The 19992-nt window shown below is 40.1% G+C and overlaps 1 protein-coding gene across 1 annotated transcript in view; it reads left to right on the plus strand.

The window, feature by feature from the left end:
- The window catches only part of IPO5 (importin 5), a 45393-nt gene extending 37785 nt beyond the window's left edge, over positions 1 to 7608 (plus strand). The window contains exons 25-26 of the mRNA XM_032100077.1: positions 1019 to 1160; positions 4301 to 7608. Of these exons, the coding sequence (XP_031955968.1) occupies positions 1019 to 1160; positions 4301 to 4387 (229 nt within the window). The 3' untranslated portion in view covers positions 4388 to 7608. The remainder of the gene's footprint in view (positions 1 to 1018; positions 1161 to 4300) is intronic.
- The last annotated feature ends 12384 nt before the right edge of the window (positions 7609 to 19992 follow it).

Here is a 19992-nt window from a genome sequence, read left to right on the forward strand (position 1 = left end):
TTTCAGTTATTATTGAAAGCATCTTATTCTACAGTTTATTCTTTGGATTTGTGCTCCCTCCCATAGGTAAATGGAGAAAAAAAAGTAAATGGTTATTCTAGTGTGGTGCACTTCATAAATGAGTGAAAGAATGTAGCCTCTGAGGTGTTACGTAGCAAGCACATTCTGGCTGGAATTGTATTACATCTTAGGAGAAAAAATATAAAGGAAGTAACTTAGATTTCTTACAGTCTTTTCTGTTTTGTGAATACCTTGTATCTCTTGGTGCTTTATTAAGACAAAGTCTCAAAATGGCAACTGAGGTCCATAGACTGATTATAGAACATTTATGTAGAGACACCATAATAATGCTGCCAGGTGTGCATGTAAACAGGAACATAGAAATTGGGAATTGCAGTACCAGCACACTTCTGTACCCAGCTCTGTGCAGGTGGCTCAGCCTGGCTACCTGCTTCTCTGGAGCTCTGCCAGTCCTACATTCACAGCCTCTGCGTTCCAGCAGTGGTACGTGGCAGGGCTGGAAGTAGATCATGTGTTCCACACAGATTCCTGATAGCTAATACTCCTCCACTCCAGCATTTGTCTGGGAAAGAGGGAGCAGAACTGCTTGCTTGCTGTGTCATCGGGAGTGCTGGCAGAGAGCTGAAGTTACCAGCATTCTTGATGCCAGTAACACAACGTCCTGGGAGGCAGAGAGAGAGGAATAAGTCCTTTTAGGCAGGGTATTTCTGTCACACTGTTTACAGTTCCATCTGCATGGAACCCGGCCATTCTGTAAAGTTCAGAACTTCTTCCTGATAAAGTTTAGGCTGAGTAAAGAATTAGCTGGTTAAATATTAACAGAAGGGGGAGCATGCTGTCAGCAGGCAACAAAGCTGTGCATACTTACTCAACTGTGTGAAACTTAAATCTAAATAAGCAGCTTTAGAATAAGATCATTCAAAATCACTTATGTGTAAAGTGTTTACATTATTTATAGTTAAACATTAATTCCTTTGTAATATATATTTTGTAACAGCAATAACCCAGTTGTCCTTGGTCCCAACAATTCCAACCTTCCCAGAATACTTGGTATAATTGCGGATGGTGAAATCCATGAAGCTATCAAACATGAAGATCCATGCACCAAGCGGCTGGCTAATGTTGTTCGCCAAGTGCAGGTAAATAAATGCTTGTTTAAGTATAAAGGGAACATTTAGAATCTGTTTGCAGAAGTAACTAAACTGTTAAACCAGTTTTGAGAGCCTTCTCTCCTTAGAGAATAATGGTTCAACCAGTGATCTTGGAGATCCTTGGACATTCCTTCAATGATTAATGATGGAACTTGGTGACATTTGCACTTGAATAAAATAACTGAAACTAACATGCAGTGAGGTGGTTAATGTGCGAGCCAGTATTAGTTTTTTGGGGGTTTTTTTTCTGAGTCAGAAATTAGAATCTGGAGAGAAATCTGCATGTCCTTTTATCAGTGAACTGTACTGCAGGATTTGATCCAATATGTGGTTCTTGTAAAGGGTCCCCAGCATCCTGTGGTGACTTTCTAATACTGAAGGCAGTTTGGGTTCTTTGTTAGCGAATGAGTGCAAACCACAAGTTATTTTACTACTGCCCTTTTTAATCCAGTGCAAATATAGGTGGCTGCTCAGTGTTTTCCCTGCCTTTGGGGAACTGCCTTAAGGTTCACCTCCTTTATGCCATAATGAGTCACTTAATGATGATGGGGATGTCCAAATACTTAAGCAAAGCTTCTCTGCAGTGCTGTAAGTGAGAGTGCTCATAGGGCAGATTTGTTCCAGGGCCAAATGTTGTTGGGTGAATGTAGCATTAATGAGAGAAAGGAGTGTGCCTGGTAAGCATCTCGCTCATAAAAAAGCATGGAGGATTTTGAGCAGCAGATCTTCAATTATTGACCTTTCTACCTGACCTGCTTTGGCAAAATTCAGGTTCAAGAATTTTAGGAACACTTGATGTTGGAAAGGGTTCACCTGTATGAGTGTATCAGTCTTGAGAGATCCATTATGTCTGGTAGAAAAAGCTGTTAAAATTTTGAAGGCATAAAGAGAAGGAAATGGAGCCAAGTTTCAAAGTGAAAGTGGTATAAGTGGCTGCTCTAGATTCTGCCTGACAGATACAAATCCTTGCCGTTAGTACTTAAAGTCTGGGAATGGAACTTTGTATTAGGGTTTACCTAATGCATTTGTTCACTTTACCTCAAATCATCAAGGTTAGATGATGATTTATTTTTTTAACAGTACAGTGGCACATACACGTATAGATTAGTTGTGTACAGCAATGTCTGGTTTTGGCCAGGATTGATAGGAGCATTAATATGAGACAAGACCTTTAGCATTGACTGAATGATTTACCTTCAGACCAGGGAGGAAAAAAAAATCTTAGAAGTCATGTCTTTTTGTACTAGCTTGAAAGCAAAGCAGTGAGAGACTCGAAATCAGAACTACAATTTAATAGGAAAACTGAAAATAAATGCAATGGTACAAAAACACTGACAGAGTTAGGATACAACCTGACACCCTGTTAGTCAGGGTGGCAGTAGCAGTCCGATAAGATGGTGGCTGCAGTCCTCCTGAGGTGATAGATGTGGTTCTGTTGAAGCAGTGATCCTGTAGAAGGGTCTGGCCTTCCTCTGAAGGTCCAGTGGTGGTTATGTAGCTCTTGTCCTCTGGGCATCCAGTAGGCAAGGGCTACCAGTGGTCCAAACCTCAGATTATATCCAGGTAGGAAAGCTCAGTTCCTCCCCCTGGGCGGAGCATCTCACAATGGGATGATGTAATTCTATGAGTCATGCAGTGAGGCTGGATGGCCCATTAACTGAAGATATCCCTCTGGAGGGAGTTACCAGGGATGTGTCATGGAAGAGACAAAGAACACTGGGCCAACTGGTTTTAACACATGGTGGTTACATCTTTTGGTTACATCTTACATTGTAACCTAAGACAGTTTTAAAGAATACAATTTTAGCACAGTGTTACCAATCCTGTTTCTCTTCACACATAGTATTTTTACTTTAGTAAAGCTGAAAGACTTTTATGCTGTTACTGACTGTAAGAGTTTTATACTCTGATAGGAATTTTCAAGGTTGTGTAGTTGCTAACAAGCTCCTGCTTCCCAGATTCCAGTAGACTTTTTTTTTTTTTAATGATCTCAGTAAACTATTTCACTGCCAGTGCCTGACATGAACAACATGGTCATAATAGGAATTGAATATAAACTTCTTTGCTTAGGTATTGTCAGGCCAGAAATATTTTAGTTTAAAGTATCAATTTAAACATGCATCAGAAATGTTGGAAGAGTACATTTAATTCTGCAATATTTCATCATACATTGAGTCTAAAATGCCTAATGTTATTTAAAACTAAACCCACAAACTTAAATTTGAGAGCATTTATTTTTGAATTTTGTGAATCCATTTTTATATTTTTTAAACTTTTTAAATTTCGAGAAAAGGGCATTATAATAGAACTGAATGTAAAATATACCAAATATAAATTAAACTTCTTTTTGAATTTACTTAAATAATACTGTTACTGCACAAGCCAATCTAGAGACCTAAAGTCAGTCACCTACAATTTTTTCCCTGTCATTGTCCTAAACAAAGCAGGGTGCCAATTACTTTCAGTTTCTATTGATAAGTGAATAAATATTTTTCCTCAATCTTGATTAGTATTCAGCACTCTCTGGTGCCAGTAGAACAGTCCTCACTGATGGTGACTTTAAAAGCTAATGTCTCAGCTGAGGACTGTAATAGCACAGATGAAGGGTTTACAGATGCTCTGCAGTTCTCTCTGGGAATTAATTGACCATTCCTTTCACTAGAGAGCCATGCCCTTTGTTGGCAGCAGAATTTTGCACACCTACATGTGGCACATCAGGCTGTAATCCCAGCGTTCACCTCGAAGCTCTGAGTGTGTTACTGCTGCCCCAGTGCCCAAAACACTCATATGGAAGAGGCATGGTTCAGTTTTGCCTGAACAGGGGTCTTTTAACTTCAGTGCAAAACGGAGCAAATGGTTTAGGCTGTGATTAACACAGGAGTGTCAGTTGTCAACCCACGTAGTGGTTACAGGGAGTTCCAAATCAATTACTCTGCTGCTGTTTAGCCTTTTGGAGCATCTCATGTTGAATCTGTGTAGCACTGTGTGTAACTGAAGATTTCAGTCTCTGGCATATATATCACAGGAATAAGCTGAGTGAATGTTGAGCTTTGTAAACATAGCAATGTTTAGGATGTGCCTTGGACACTTTCAGCCTACATAAAGACCACTTTTCGTTTTTTTCCTAGACATCCGGAGGACTGTGGACAGAATGCATATCACAGCTCAATGCAGATCAACAGGCAGCCATACAGGAGCTCCTGAACTCTGCTTGAAGGGCCTTAATTATCATCTGCAAGAAAACTAACTCCAAATAAACGTTTACCCTATTGTTTAGGTTTCTTTTGTTTCTTTTCTGAGTAAAACCAGAACTGTAGTGCGTGTAGGCCATTCTGCAACCTACAGGCAGTGGCAGCAGGAAGAAGCATTCTTTCAGAATGGTGTTTAAATCGGTTTCTATCCCACAACATGGAAGAAGTTTCCTGTAAACCCTACAATAGCACTGAAGAGTATTTTTCTAATGGTATCAGCCATCCATACGATGGTGAAAGGGAAACAAGTTGAATTTTCTCATTAGACATAAGACCTTCAGCAGTAGATGTACGTTATAACAGATAAACATTTCTCTACATCTAGTGTTAATTGTATTAATTGGAGTGTGAGTCTTTGTAGGGTAGAAAGTGTTCTTCTGCCCAACAAGGTAGTAGATCAAAAGATGAAAAACTGAAGACAAACATCGAGCACGAAGACCTCATTGATCGCACTTTCGATTCCCAAAAACAACTTGTACAGTGACTCAATGAGGAAAGCTGTTCAGCTTCCAGCCCTTGAATGTGAAGTCTCTTTGGCATGTCTGACAGTATCTCATTCACTCCTCAATAAATGACATTGAAACACAAGAAGCTTGTGTAGAAGTTCAGTGATGTGTGGTTCTTTTAATTTACTCTTGTGAAAAGATGAAAATAACAAACTATACAAGTCACAATTTTATATTTGAAACTTTGTATATTGTTGCCTATTACAGATTTTATGCTCTTTTGTTTCTTGACTTTTTAACAAATTTTTCACCTGAGTATGTAGAATGGAAACTTAATGGCATTCCTTGTGTGCAGTAAATTTACATACCTTGACTTTAAAATGTTTTTCATGTTCAGGTGCAATTGCATTTCTTAACTTATAAAATGTAGTGTTGTTCCAGCTGCAAATGTGCAACGTGGTCTGGTAGGCAGCAAACCTGTTGTAGTAGCCTATGTTTCGTTGAAAACAATCATGCAGTTGACAGCCTGGCCTGAAAGAATCAAAAAACCTTGTCAGGTCTTTCTGGTACTTCGAGAGCAATACATGATCTACCAACAAACATAGGCATAGAGTATCTGATTTCTAACAAAGGTGAGTGAGGTTTTTGCACTCTATTACTTCAAAGCTGTTAATATATGCATTGATCTTTAAAAACTTAAGTTCTTACTGGAGTGTCCTTCAAGTTGGTCTCAATTGTCTCTTGAAACAGATCTTTTCACAGAGGGTGAAAGTTTTCTTCCTTTATAATAGGAAAAGGTAGAACTCTACATGTAATAAATGCCTCTCCTACTAAAGAATAAATTTAGTTTTGCCTTTGAAAGTCTTTCAGAAAAGAAAATACAGAATGAGGTGTACCAAAGCCAGCCCAGGACCATTATACCCAAAGGTTTGTGAGACAAACTGCCTTAACCATAGAACTTGACAATGTAGTTTCTTTAGAGGCAGCTGAAACAGTGCAACAAAGTACTGTTCCAGTTTTCATTTTGTTCAGTATTGTTAATCTCTTATTTACAGAAACTCAAGCATTCATGCATCTGGAAAATGAATGCTAAGGATTGGATACCAGTACTGTGAGAGAACTAGTAAGCCATGTGAGTTATCTCAAGCACTGGTCCTGACAATATCAATTGTGCTATACTGTATCCATCATCTTTCTTCTTTGTGGGGTTTGGCTTCTTAAGTATTTGTTACTTCAATTTCCCCTCAGTCTAAAACATGTAAATTTTTCCCTGCAGCAAACTGTTTGTACTTTTCCCCAGAGCTTCAGGCTTAGATTTTTTTTCCCCTTTCTTTGGACTGTGTGGTGAGAATTGTAGCACATTTGGCATTTCGCAGAAATGGTGTCAGCTTGGCTCTGTAACATAAGCAGCATTTGAATTGCCCTCCTAATGGACCAACTGTAATCCTCTAGCCTTCCTTTCAGTCCAAGTAACAGAACAAATAGAACCAGGAGATGGGATTGCTCTGTGTGCCAGAGCCAGCATAGAGCAACTTTGTGCAGTTGCTTCTACCTTGTTAATCATTTTATCAAAGCAAAGGGCACTGAGTGAATCACTGTCAGCCTGACAGGTAGGTTGGTTCCAGGTCCTACCTGGAGATCTATTCTTGCCTGTCACCACTGAACTTGTCAGGGTTAATCCAAAGCTTCTGTGGCATTTTCTCAATTCACAGAAGCTTTAAAAACTACACTCCCTTTCCACGTGTTTAAAAACTGTCTAGATCACTAATCTTGGCTTTTCTGGTTCCTTAACACAGAATTTTTAAGCAGTCAACCATTCCTGTTCTTCATTGCACTTAAGTACTGTTGCCCAAAGAAAGTATAGTAGAACAGTAGCTTCATCTGCAGCTATCTAAAAATTAAGTGTCATCCATATGAAAGAGCCAAAGTAATCAAACTGTGGTACTGATATGGAAAGGTAGTTTTGATTCAACCATTCTTCCTGGGTATAACTCCAATCTTGCTTTAACAATCTGCTCAGCTGTTGTGTGGGTTGAGACATGTACCTAGTGTAGCGTAAAGAGCACTGCAAACAATAGCAGTGCTTTGCTTTGCCCAAACAAAGAGGTACCAAATCCACCCTAGACATCCACACAAAAGTGCTCAAAGTTGTACTCAGTAACAAAGCACAACTAGAGAATGCCATGCAGGTGTTCCAGTACTGGAGTTCCATTAGCCGGTTTAATAAGCATTGAGAGTAACCAGTGTTCATGAGCACTGCTTTCCAAAGTAGCTCATCGCTCTGAAGTGTGGGTGAGTTCCCATCTAAACTCTCACCCATTCTTACTGTTCTGAAGGTGAAACTTCTTGCTTTGTGTTTGCAGCTCTAGGTTGTTCATGACAGATGATAATGCAGATGAATGTCAAGTCTCCTTTACGTGGCTTTGTCTACAAGATTCCCCAGAGAATCCTGTGCAAAATCTATGTAAGAAAGTGATTTGTAGCCATCATGCTTTCAAGATGGGCTTTGTGTACTGCTGAGGCATTCTGTCATTGCTTTTTCTCCGCAGAGACTTCAAAGTATTGCTGAGTGCAAGGGCTGGTATTCCCCAGCATAGAACAGTTGTTGTTATGCCAAATGTTGTCTGTTGTTCTCTACGCATCTAGACCTGTCAGTCTCATGTATGGAGTACATGTGTGACAGTAAGACGTGTTGCACAGTTGGAATTTTTGATGAAATAAAGAATTAAGGAAGGTGAATTTCCTGTTGACTCTGTGTATGCTTGTATGTACTGGCTATGCAGCTGCCTCAGGCTCTTGAACTGGAGCTTTATTTTTGCCTTAGTGGTATCTATAGGGGTGCACACATACACTGAGTCTGGCAAATATGGTGAGGGTGCTATTAAGAATAATACAAAAGTCAAGTGCTTGCCACCGCATGTTTTTTCAGCTTTGAATTATTTTGTTGTGCATCTTTGCAGAGGAGCCTTAGCCTTTGCTATTCAGTCATTTGGTTTGCTCTTCCTTTGCTAACTTAGACAATGCTACTTCCTTGTATGGGGCTCAATGGTATCTTAAATTCTAAGAAGTGCATTTGTTGTCTTCCGAGAAGCAGTAAATAGGATCTAAGTGTCTGTCTAGTACAGGTCCTTTCCCTTCTTGGTTATCATGAAGATGTCTATGTTGCTTTGAGGAAGAGCATCTCTCAGGACAGCTTAGCATCCGTTGAAACTTAGAGGTATGGGCTCAATATTGAATAGAAGTCATGGGATTTGTTCAGGAAAAGGCTTATACAGCATCTTCTCTGATGGTAAAGAGATGTAAGGAGTGGAAGCCTACTCAGAACATGAAAGCTGTGTTTCCTATCTTTGAATGCTGAATGCTAACCTCAGCCACTATATGGTTATTCCAGTAGAAATCTCGGTTTGTCTCTTGAGTTTGGACCACTTTTGTGTATCAGAGTATTTGCTTTTCAAAGGCAGTGTCTTGTTCCTCACAACCCATGAAGCCTAAATGTTTGGTCTTTACATTTGTCACAAGTTCACAAGATTTTGCCCGTGGAATTGACTCTGACTTTTTCAATTACCTGATAGAGAAGCCACATTACCTCTCAGCTCTTCTGAGCCTATTTAGGAAATCAGCATGGAGTGGCAGCCTGGGATGGTATCTCCTCCTGATAAGCAAACAAATGATGCTCAGTGCAATTGCTCACCACCCACTGAGCAATGCCAGACCCCCCTTCCCAAACCCAGATAATCCACCCTTCCAGGTAACCCCCCATGCCATGGGCATGGCATTCTGTGGTGTGGAATATCCCTTTGGTTAGTTCCTGTCACCTGTCCTAGCTGTGCTCCCTTCCAGTTTCTTTTGTGTACCTCCTCATTGGCAGAGCATGAGACAAGGAGGGGAAAAAAAGTCCTTGACTTAGGATAAACACAACTTAGCAAAAACCAAAACATCCATGTGTTATCAACACCATTCTCATTACAAATCCAAAACACAGCACTGTAACAGCTACTGAGAAGAAATTTGTGCTACCCTAGCTGAAAGTAGGACATCCTGCAAGGCTGGAGTTAGTGTGAAATTCATTTCTTTGGTTAGGAGATAAAGAATTGCAGTTTCTGCTCTGGCGAGACCGTTTCTACAACTTCTGCAAGAGATCTTTTCTCATCATTCTGGTTCAGACCAGTGATAAACTTTCTGTACATTTTCAGAAAGGAAAGGTAGGACCTAGGAGGTACAAGTCAGTTTTGACTTCCATGATTTTGCTTTATCGCTCCAAAAGCTGCCCATGACCTCAGTTCAGGTGCAGGGAATTTTTGTGGCTGCTAAACCAGGAAATCAGAATGTCTTTTGAATTTAGTATTGTTACCACTCTAGGCTTAAGAATAACTTGTGCTGATGTAACACTAGATGCAGACAGGTACGTGTAGTGGAGTTTCACTTAGTAATAGATAATGAAAATTTAACAGTAAGCAGTGAATGCCTTAAGGAGGTTTGTTGGTTGTTTCAGGGGTTTTTTCGTGCGTGTTCTTGCTAACAGAAGAGATTCAAAGCTCCCCTGAGGCACCAGATGAGCCATACTCATTGATGGAATGGAATTTTCTTCCAGGAGAGTGGGAACAATACATGTTGGCAGAAATTCCTCAAGGGACCACTACCCAGGAGTGTATGGTGAAGTATTCCCAACTAAATGGTGACTGATGGGATTTACAAGTTTAACTTCAGTCAGTTTCACTCTGAAGGTTGTTACTTGTCTCTCGTTTTACCAACACCATTACCACTGCTTGCTGCCTCTTGCAGGCGGCCAGTGTCTTCTGATGGTGGGTAAGGAGCAAAAAAAAAAAGGGGATATTTCTTCAACTTACTATTTCTGCGCTAAATGTGTGCCTGCTTTTTTTCCTATGAAGCAACAGAAATACTAAAAATAAAACTATCTGAAGTGCAGTTTTTAATGTAATGTGTGCTGTTAACAAAATGCTGTTCCTTAATAACTGCAAGTCCTCTCTTGTGTCTGGTGGTGATAGGATTTGCTGTAAATTAATTAGAAGGTTTAATATTCAATTGATATACTGTCTTAAAAACCAATGCTAATCTTTCAACCAAAAAAAAAAAAAGCTTGGAATAAAATTCACATTTTGTATTCAGATCGGTGAGAAATAATGTAACACCGGATATTGAATCAGGGAAGTTAACCCTGCCTATATTACTTGAACTAAATTGTGCAACATCACCATTTTTAAATACCTGAGAATAAAATGGCAAGAGACATTTTTACTGTGAAGTTTTGTCTGTTTGAAAACAAATAAACCAAAAGAAACACCAACCCCCCCAAAATCGCCAATTTTTGTCAATAGTTAGTGTGAAGAAGTGTGTGAATGCAGTGGTTGTATTTCAGCTGTTCTGTGCTCCAGCTAAATCTTCTTCTGGCCAGTAGATGGAGATGATGCGATTGACTATCAGAAGACCATCTATATGTACTCGGGAATTTGCCACTTTACAGTCCCTGTTTTTTGGGAGGCTGTTTCTTAACAGGACCATTTTACATAGGCAGAGTATTTAACATCTGTTTACTGGAAACCTGTGCACAGAGCAGATAGTTTGCCTTGAGAACTGCCTATTACAACCCTACAGAAAGAAAACAGAGAGAAAGGGGAGTGTGAAATCAGTACAGGTTTATCCAGGTCTTCTCCCTATCCCTGTTTCTCCCATCCTTAGAGTGTGAATAAAGTACATGCCCATGGATAAATGCTTTCTTGTAAAATGAGGCAGCCCTAGCAACTTTCTCCTTGCAGCTACAAAGGCAAACTGTGTTTGGAACCTGCCACCTCTCCTCATCCTGTGGGTAAGGAGGAAATGAGTTTCATTTGGGATGCCTGTCAGTCTCTGGGAGCAAGTATATGAGCTCCTGAGGCTCTGCATTAACATCAACAAGTGTGGACTCCTGTCCTTAAAATGAGTAAAAGCTTAAAGACATAGCTGGAAGTGGCAGTGTGGTGAGAAAACACATTACAAGTGCAAAGCTAAAAAGAGTTAACTTGTAAAGAAGTTTTATTAAATTTTAAAAGAGAGGATCTTCATCTGCCCTTGTTGCTATTAAAATGCTGTCCCATGGTATTTATTATCACTGGGGGAAAACAAACAAACAAAAGACCTCCACAACCTAAACCTTCAAGTTGTTGGAATTGGACTCTTCTCATCATCCTTATTCCTGATCACCAAACTGAACTCTGTGTGGTTGCCCACTGTAACTTCTATATTCTAAATAAACATTTAGTGATATTTTACAACTCCTAATGTAAGTGCAGTAGACAGTTTTTGTCCTGCCTCATTTTTCAGCCGTTTGTAGTGTTTGGTTTGCTGGAACCTGAGTCCCTTGCTAGTCCTATAGAAAAGGTGTTCTGGTGTTCTTTGGTCTATTTTGTAGGTCAATTTTTCTTCTTTGACACAAGTGGTAGTGCTTTTTCTTTTGAAAAAAACAATGAAAATTCAAGCAACTTTTAAAATAAATAATTTCTTGATGACAAATCGCTTGGACTTTGTGTCTAAACTGTGAGACGTAGGCACCTGGATTATTATATCTTGCCCTTAAGTTGAATTACCATTTCCAACTTAAAAACCAAAAATAACAAAACCAAACCAAAAAAAAAAAATCACCACCATCACCAACAAAAAAAGCAAGCTTCTATCAAATCATCTTAAAAAAAGAATCATAATTAATTTTCCCCCAAATCCTACTTTTTTCTGGTACTACTGTAATTATGATGGAAGAGAATGATTGCTTTGCTTGGAAAAAGGGCAGCACTGAACGACTTTAGGCTGTTTTTTCCTGTAAGAATTCCTATTCCTTCCTAAGGAGGGAGTTAAGCAGCAGGTGCTGCAGTTGTCAGGGCTGTTCTGCATAAACATCTGTACACCTCTGCCTTGACTTCACATGCAGTCCTGATGGCAGTGCCAGGAACAGGATACAGCAGAACTGGAAGGGTTGAGAAAGAGGTGAGAAGTTTAAGGACTAGGCCATGCAGTGATCTGAGGTGAAACTAGAGAGGTTCAGGGCTTCAGACCGGAAAAAGGTGACAGCTCCAAGGGAAGCAGGACAGACAAAAGCAGGGGAGTAGGTGAATCAGGAACAATTCACTGTTTCTCATAAGACAAGACTGCCCAAATAAAGTATTAAATAGCATATTTTAAACCAACAAATTATTTTTTCATACACTGTAATTTCTAACGGAGGTGTCTGGAGGTCAAAAACAGATTATTAAAAACAATTATTCAAGGGTGTGTGAAGGGTTAATAAGCAAGGTGCTCCCGAGGAAACTACTTGCTCAAGAAGTCCATAAATCATCGGCTGTCAGAAGCTGGGAGAGTAGGTTAGGAAAAGGATCACTCTACCTTTGTCCCATTTGTTGTTTTCTTTCCCTAAAACTCCATTACTCCATCTTCTGTAAGACACCCAGTTCTCTGATCAGGCTTCACATGGCCCTTTGTACACATCCTTCTCTACAGCTCTCCTCACTTTTCCCTCACATATTTTGTTTATGCAGATCAAAACTCTCTATGTTTGCATGGGCTTTGGGAGATACAAATAATTCTTCACCCAGATCATACAGGATCAACTAGAGCAGGAATCACTTTGTATAAAACATACCTCAGTGCTAATATTCATGTAGACACTTGCTCTGGGGCCTGAGAAGGAAAGAAGTGTTTTCTTCCCTTGACACTGTTACATGTTACATGGATTCTAACTAAAAGACAAAAGAGAAATCTATAATCAAGTACAAACATAATAAAATTTCTATCCTTTATTCTCTGCACCATTTTGAAGGAGCTAATGGATTTTTTTTTGTATATTCAAATGTGGCAGATCTGAAATGCTAAATATTTGTATCTTACACAAAGGATCAAAGTGCAGTAGAAAGTAAGGCATGTGGTGAGACTCTCTGGCTTTCCCTAGTAGAAGACTAAACCATTTTAATATTTGGGCAGCTTTATGAGAACTGCAGCTCCTTTGTTACTGATCTGCCTCTTTAGGATGAGAGATGTCAGCAGGAAATAGGGATTAAGATTTCCTCTCCAGTGCCAGAGGGAGATATGGCACTGTACAGATGCGTGATACCCAATGTTGTTATCAACTGCAGAGAAAACGTGGACGGAACAAACTAAACAGGCAGAGGTGAAGCAGTTGGAAATATCAAAGAAAAGACTGCATTTCAGAATTTAAAAGCATGAGATAATAGGCAACTTTTTTTTTTTTTTTTTTTTTTTTTTTAATAAAGAACCAGTTAAATTTAGTATGGACTATTATTACAACTCCTGGTGCTTTAATACAGTTTCTGGGAACTATTCTGGTTAAGCCTGTCCCATTTCAACGGAGTGAATTCAATCCAATTCTATATTAAGCTTGTTTCCATTTTGAAATCTAGTATTTAAAATAAGTAAGGTTTCTTTTGGTTCACTTGCAACTACCAAATGGTCACTAGAGAAAACTAAGATATTTTTAAAGGACAATTGTATCCTGAATATTACTGATAAACCAGAAATGACTGCTTTCTGCATTTCATTGTCAGAGTAAACCGTGAATCTCATGTTTAACATATTTATGGAGTAGAAAATTGCACAATAAACTGGAATATTATGGAGCACCAAAATGCTGAGGGGAATGAGACATACACGGCATGCAGACCACTAACTGAGAAAACAGAAAAACATACTATTACTAGCACACATAAGGGAATTTTTTCTCTTAAGTAGAGTGGGAAAATTATCAAATTGGAAATAGTGGTAATGAATTTTGAATGATTATATTAGGTGGAAAAAAACAGGCATGGGAAAAACTCATACCCTCTTTGCCTGCAACCTGCATCTCAGAAAATTAAGGTGCTGTAAACAAAAACTGTTCCATGTCTGTCTTCAGCATCAGAATCTAGGAAACAGGACAGCACTTATTACTCGCGCTTAAAAGCTACAGGCAGAGCCCAAGTTGCTACAGACACGGAACAAGTTAAAGAGCATCTTTGACAGTGACAGACCAGCACTGGGAGGAACATGACCAGCAGTTCTGGGCATCTTTGTCAGCAAGTTGATGGGAGCTGATGGGAGAAAAAGTGTACACTTAATCTACCTGACCTTGCAGGAAAAATTTCCTTCTTGGTTTGAAAGGAGACTGTAGCAGAAAACAGACCATGTCATTGTTGATGATTTTTCTCATCAGTAAAATGGAAATGATGCTTCATATTTTTTCATCTAAATTCTACTTTCTAGAGCAGTTGTTTTGTTTACATTCATTGGAATATTATTTCTGAGAAAGAATAAAAAAAGATAATAAGCAGGAAAAATGCTTTTCAAGTCACTAATATTTTGATTTTATTAAAGGCAAATTATGCAGATCTTGCTAAGCTTTCTACAGTGAAATGTAATTTCTGTAAATTATTTAATGCTTTTCACTTCCAGAACAGAAAGTTTCACAGATCCCTTTTGAAGAAGGAATTTGCTGATTATGTTAAGCACAGATAGAAACAGATAGAAAATTGATGGTCTTGTTTCTCTTCATTCTGTTACGTTTTTCATGTGGGACACATAAAAATTACCACCCTGAGAAAACGGGGCTTCTGGTCTGACATTTAGGAAATGGGCTAATTTCAGAGGCTGCTTTCTGAAATAGCAAAATCATACGCTGAATTGATGTTTGCTTTGACAGGTTTTATAGTTGCTCCCCACAGCCAGATTTAGATGTTCTAAACATTAAAACAGGAGAATACAACAATGGAGAAGACAATGACTAAGCCACCTGTTGTAACCAGCCGCTGTAAAAATAAAACGTCTGTCAGCCAGCATGAAATTAGAAAGGACCCATGGGAGAGCCTGAATGCAACAGAGCGCCAGATAAGGCTCCCCCACCACTACTTTAAAGTGGGGATTATCCCAGAAGGATCTGTTCAAACACATTGATATGTTCCAGATGTATTCCCTTGCAGAAGGTCACAGCAAAAATATTGGCGGGGGGGTGTTGAGGAGAGCAAGAGATTTATTGTCTTCATGGGAATCTTTAGGTCTGATAATGCTAGAAGCCATGTTTAATGTTCTATATTGTTCTCATTTTCATATTTGCAAGGGGACTCTTTTCAGCTGTGTTTACTCATGATATAAATTCTAAAGGGCTGTAAAAATGGCTTTTTTTAAAATTTAAAAACATGCTTACTTTTATCAGTCCAGGTACTTAAAAGGTTCTTCTTCATCATAGAGTTAAATGGTTTCAAAATAGTTTAATAAATTTAGTTGCATTTTCCTCCTAGAAAGTATCACATTTCTTGTTTCTCTTTTGTTTGTTTCATTGTTTCTTTAAACAGATAAACAGTTTGCTCTGTCCAAAATAACAAAATGCAAGAGAATGAGCTATGGTGCTGGGAGTACTACTCTAGATTCTGAGTTCTAAGGACACGTTTCTATTTCAAACAACATATTTAATTTTCTTCTCCAAAGTAGCTTTGAAAGATTAACATGGCTGGTTGGATGTTTATATGAAATATTTTCAGCTCTGCTCATACTTTCTCTTTCCCTTATCACTTCTCTCTCCTCACCACGACAGAGTTTCTGATGGCAATACTGGTATAGAATACATATTTTGTCCTGATATTCAGCTTGCTTCTTCCCTTCTTTGGGAGAAAAGGTGAAAGTGGATTATAGGAGAGGAAGCCTGAATGTGAACAGCAAAAATATTTTTTTTAATTTAAGAAACCTGTGTTTTTATGTATTCTTCCTTGGTGTTTTTTTTTTTTTCTTGAACATTATGGTATTTGTTATTTTAAAAATGATGATTTTATTAATAATTATAATAAATTTTTATTTTCTCATTTACACTGCAGTAGGTGACAGTTTTGTCCATTAATGATATAATGTCAGTGTCATTTAAAAACAAACATTTTTTTTTCTACTTGGATATGCAGATGGGAAAAAGCAAGCATCAAAATAGTATAAGCCAATGCAACCTGTGTAGTTTTGAGGAGTATAAATTGTTCACAAATTTCAAAAGGATTTTTTAGCTCTGAAACTTCAGGGATGATTCCTCTATTAACTCTTGCACTGTTGATGATCTGAGCACTGATATGCAGCTAAAGTAACATGATTAATCTGAAACAGGCCAACACACTGAGCAACACAAGGTAAATGTGATGACATGTAACTGAGGTGATGTTGTGTGGTGATGGGCTGAGGCTGGGGAGAGGGGCCTGTTCCAACTGCTCGATGTGCAAAATTCTCTTTATATAAATTCTTAAGGACTTGGGAAACTTGCAAACACCATTAAAAGGCTCTCTCTTAATTCATGATATTATACCCTTTGAGCAGGCAGTAAACAAAATCTGTTAATTAGCTGGCTCTAAGTGTTTGAATGGCTTCTTTTCAATGGTTGAGTATTTCTTTCACATGGAAATCCTGAAACTTGAGAATAGAAATTCACTCCTTTGCCAGCTGGCTAAATACTTGGTTTTTTCTCAGAAGTAAAGACATGGTCTACTGCTAGTGTTATACACTGTTATGAAAACTGTAAATGACCACTGCCTCTAGCTGTAAGTTGAACATTGCCTTCCACTGTTGAAACAAGAAAGACACATTGCTTCAACATTAGTAATCTTAACAGAAGAGTCAGCTCTAATCTTAACAACTGATGACTCTAATAATATTTTGAGACAGCATGGACAAAAAACATATAGAAAGTCTTTGAAAGGTAGTGGGAATCCCAAATGCTACAAAATATGTAATAAAAATAATGGTGGAAGATGGATAGTTCTGTCATGTTCTTGCACTGAAATTAGTAAAAACTGATGAGTTAACACAAGTTAACATAAAGGCATATGAGAGCCTAAAAGTGACCAATCAAATGCCATAGGTTTGCAAGACAGAGCCCCAAACCACATTTATACAAGAGCACACTGATAAATCTAGCATGGAAGTATTTGCTGAAAGCAGCTTTGAAACAAAATTTCAGGCTCCAGGGAAAACATCCGTGGAATGTTTTATGGAAAAGAATTACTAAACTTCTCAAATACAGAGTTTTCAGTTTGGGCAGCATCTTAGCTTCTCACCTTAATGAAACATAGCAAACCATGACCTCAACACATATTGTAAAGTAGTTCACAAAACAGGCGTAGATTTTAAGGGCAGAAGGACCACCGAGGAATCCAGTATGACCTTAGTGTAAACCAGACCAAAGAACTTAATCCAAATACCTGGTGTTTGAGTCCAGTAATTTAGTTAGACAAAGCACACAGACAGGCAAGCAAGTTCTCCCATGGGAGGTGAAAATGGGAAATTGCAGGTACTCTGCCTTAACTGCCTGCGTGCACACAGTGCGCAGAACCTCACAACAAATAGGAGAAGGTGTCAATGAAAAAATAACTGCAAATCATCCCAGCATATGAGAGCTGTGGAAAAGGGAAGGCTTTCCAGAGATCTGTGTTTGTATTCTGTTGTAGCTGTTACTATCTCTTTCCTAAGGAGAAAAGGCAGAAGATGCAGAGGCACAGTCTCTCAAGATGACAGAACCCTTTAAACATACTTCTGTCCTTCCCTTCCTTTTCCTTGGGTTCTCCTTTATCTGGTAAAGGAGAAATTAATAATCTGAAATCCAGTTCCAGCTCCTCTCTTCTTTGTCAGTGGATGTAGACAAAGCTTATCTGTTTTCTTTCAGAAACATGAACTAATTAGAACAATTTTTCCAATTTCAGTGACTTTTCAAAAACAAAAGCCTTTTCTTTCAAATTCTCCTGTTTATTTGATGTACCAACAAATTCCACATCTTATTCAACAGGGAATAAATGTAACCCAGTGTACCACAGGAAACTACAGCAGCAGTGAGTGCTTTTCTCAGCTATCACATCAGACGAGTGCAAGATACTGCCATTTGCAATTTACAAGAGAGAAATCCGTTTTAGAGAAAAATTGCTGTCTTTTTAGATGTCAGTTCCTAGTTGTCATTGATGCCCTTCAGAAGAGCCAAGAACTGAAGGGTTAACTAAAACACATGCAAGCTCGTCCATGGCTCCTAGAGAAACGCCCAACACCTTACCCTCTGTAAGGTACAGCATTCAAGACAGTATTTCACTGTTGCTTTTTGGAGCTTGGGTAAGAAATGGTCAATAGCTGCAGGGCAACCTGTTACTTTTGTTCAGTGCTGAGAAATGTCACTCAAACTTGGAAGGCATTGAAGATGACATCATACATTTGATGTAGATTACAACAACTCTTTTGTTAGGTGTGAATGAGGCATTAGTGATCTGGAAGTGTAGATAAAAAGCACCAGGAAATTCTAAATGTTAAGTGCTGCCACTTAAGTAAGAGTTAAAGCGGCAGACTAAGTAAGTGTTTGGAAAAAGCCAATCTTTTTATTGTCAGTGTTTCTAACCACAGCTCCTATGGTCAGGCAGTTAGACCAGTTGGTCCTCATGGGTCCCTTCCAACTGAAATACGCTCTCCTCTTACTCTATTTCTATTCTATTTGCATTCTACGTTGTCAGAATGAGAATGTATTCTTTCTTCTGGATCCTCTGTGGAAGAAGTTTTGGGGGAAATAACAATAATTTGGTATTGACAGGCAAAGGCAGTTTCCAGCTTTTCAATCAGTAACGTACATATGTTTGATTAAGGTTTCAGGGTTGACTAGAGAAATTAAGTTCTCTTGATCTCAGGAGGTTCGATGGCATATGCACTGAGGTATCTGTAGTGAGTATATTTGTGCACAGAGAGACACTGCTGTTGACAGCAGAGGAATTTGTCTTTTGGAGATTAAGCAAGACCAAGGCTTGGACAAAAAAAATATATAGTTTGCACCTAATTTTTCTTTCCTCCTGTGATTAAAAACTACATATAGCTGGATGGTTCCTCAAATAGCCTTTAAATGCTAGTTGCTCAGAAGGATTACTTTACAAATACATACCTAGTTTACTGTTCACTCCTGGGTCACTGAGAGAACCTCAAAGACCTGAAGGGTCTTCCCTGCATCACTCGTTTGTGTGCACCATCAAGTCTCCTTCCTGGAAAAACATCGGGTAAAAGACCGAAGAAGGCTCAAAGAGATGCACGCCCTAACCCTTCAGGTATGCAAATGCAAGGAGGTGATTTAAGAGCTGCTGTATGCAGACAACTCTGCTGGCCCTAGGTGTGACAGACTTTTTGCTGTAACTCCACATCTTCTCTGAGGGAATGTAATCTCTGGAAGAGGCACGCACCCAGCCCTGCCCCTCTGCCTGCTCGGCTCTTTCTGCTGATGTACTGAAGACTGTTGTGAGAGACAACCTGAAGCCCGGATTGCTACTGCTGGTTAAACTTAACTAATCTGCGTTTGTCTAACGAGGGCGAAAATAGAGTTTATGACAAACTAGTAACCATAAATGTGAATACAGTACACACACACCCAGTCCTTTGGTTTCTCTGGCACCTCAGGCAAACACCTGGGACTATGATGTGTGTGGAGGGACGTCTCCGGGCACATGAAGCACCGCTCTGTTCCCTGAAGCCTCGCTCCTACAGCAGAAGAGCTGGGGTACCCATTAATGCACAGCCCCCTGAGGCAGTGTCCTGGTTCCTCCTGAAGGGGCCCGCCTACTTTCGCAGCCTCACAACTGCCGGCGAGCGATTCCGTCTCCAAGGAGGGGCGGCAGGGCGCAGCCCTGCTGCGGGGTGCCCCGCTGGCCGCCTACGCCCGATAGTCCCCAAAATCTACAGGAAAGGGCACGGACCCTGCGGGGCCTCCCGCTCCCCTCGCTCCGGGGCTGCAGCCGGGTTTAACCCTTTCCTTACACCGCGACCACCTGGGCGCTGTTCGTCCCTTCTGGTGCCCGGGAGGGGGAGGAGGTGGTAGAGGAGAATGGGGATATCTGGAGCCCCCGCGGCACCGCAGGGCGGTGGTCGCTGCGCCTCCGCCCCTCTCCGCCTCGGGCTGCCCGGGTACCACGGCCGGGGCGGACACCGCGCTCGCTGCGCCGCCGGCAGCGCTGATCCGAGCGGACGCCGCCGCCCGTGAACGCTGGAGGGGGCTCTCGGCCGCCTCCTCCCGCCGGCGGCTCCCCCTCCGGGAGGGGGCAGGGTTAGGGGAGGGAGGTGCAGCCGCGGCAGAGCGGCGGCGAGCGGCGTCCAGTTCCCGCTCCCCCG

Source organism: Corvus moneduloides, chromosome 2 (genome assembly GCF_009650955.1).
Source record: "Corvus moneduloides isolate bCorMon1 chromosome 2, bCorMon1.pri, whole genome shotgun sequence".
Classification (NCBI taxonomy): Eukaryota; Metazoa; Chordata; class Aves; order Passeriformes; family Corvidae; genus Corvus; species Corvus moneduloides.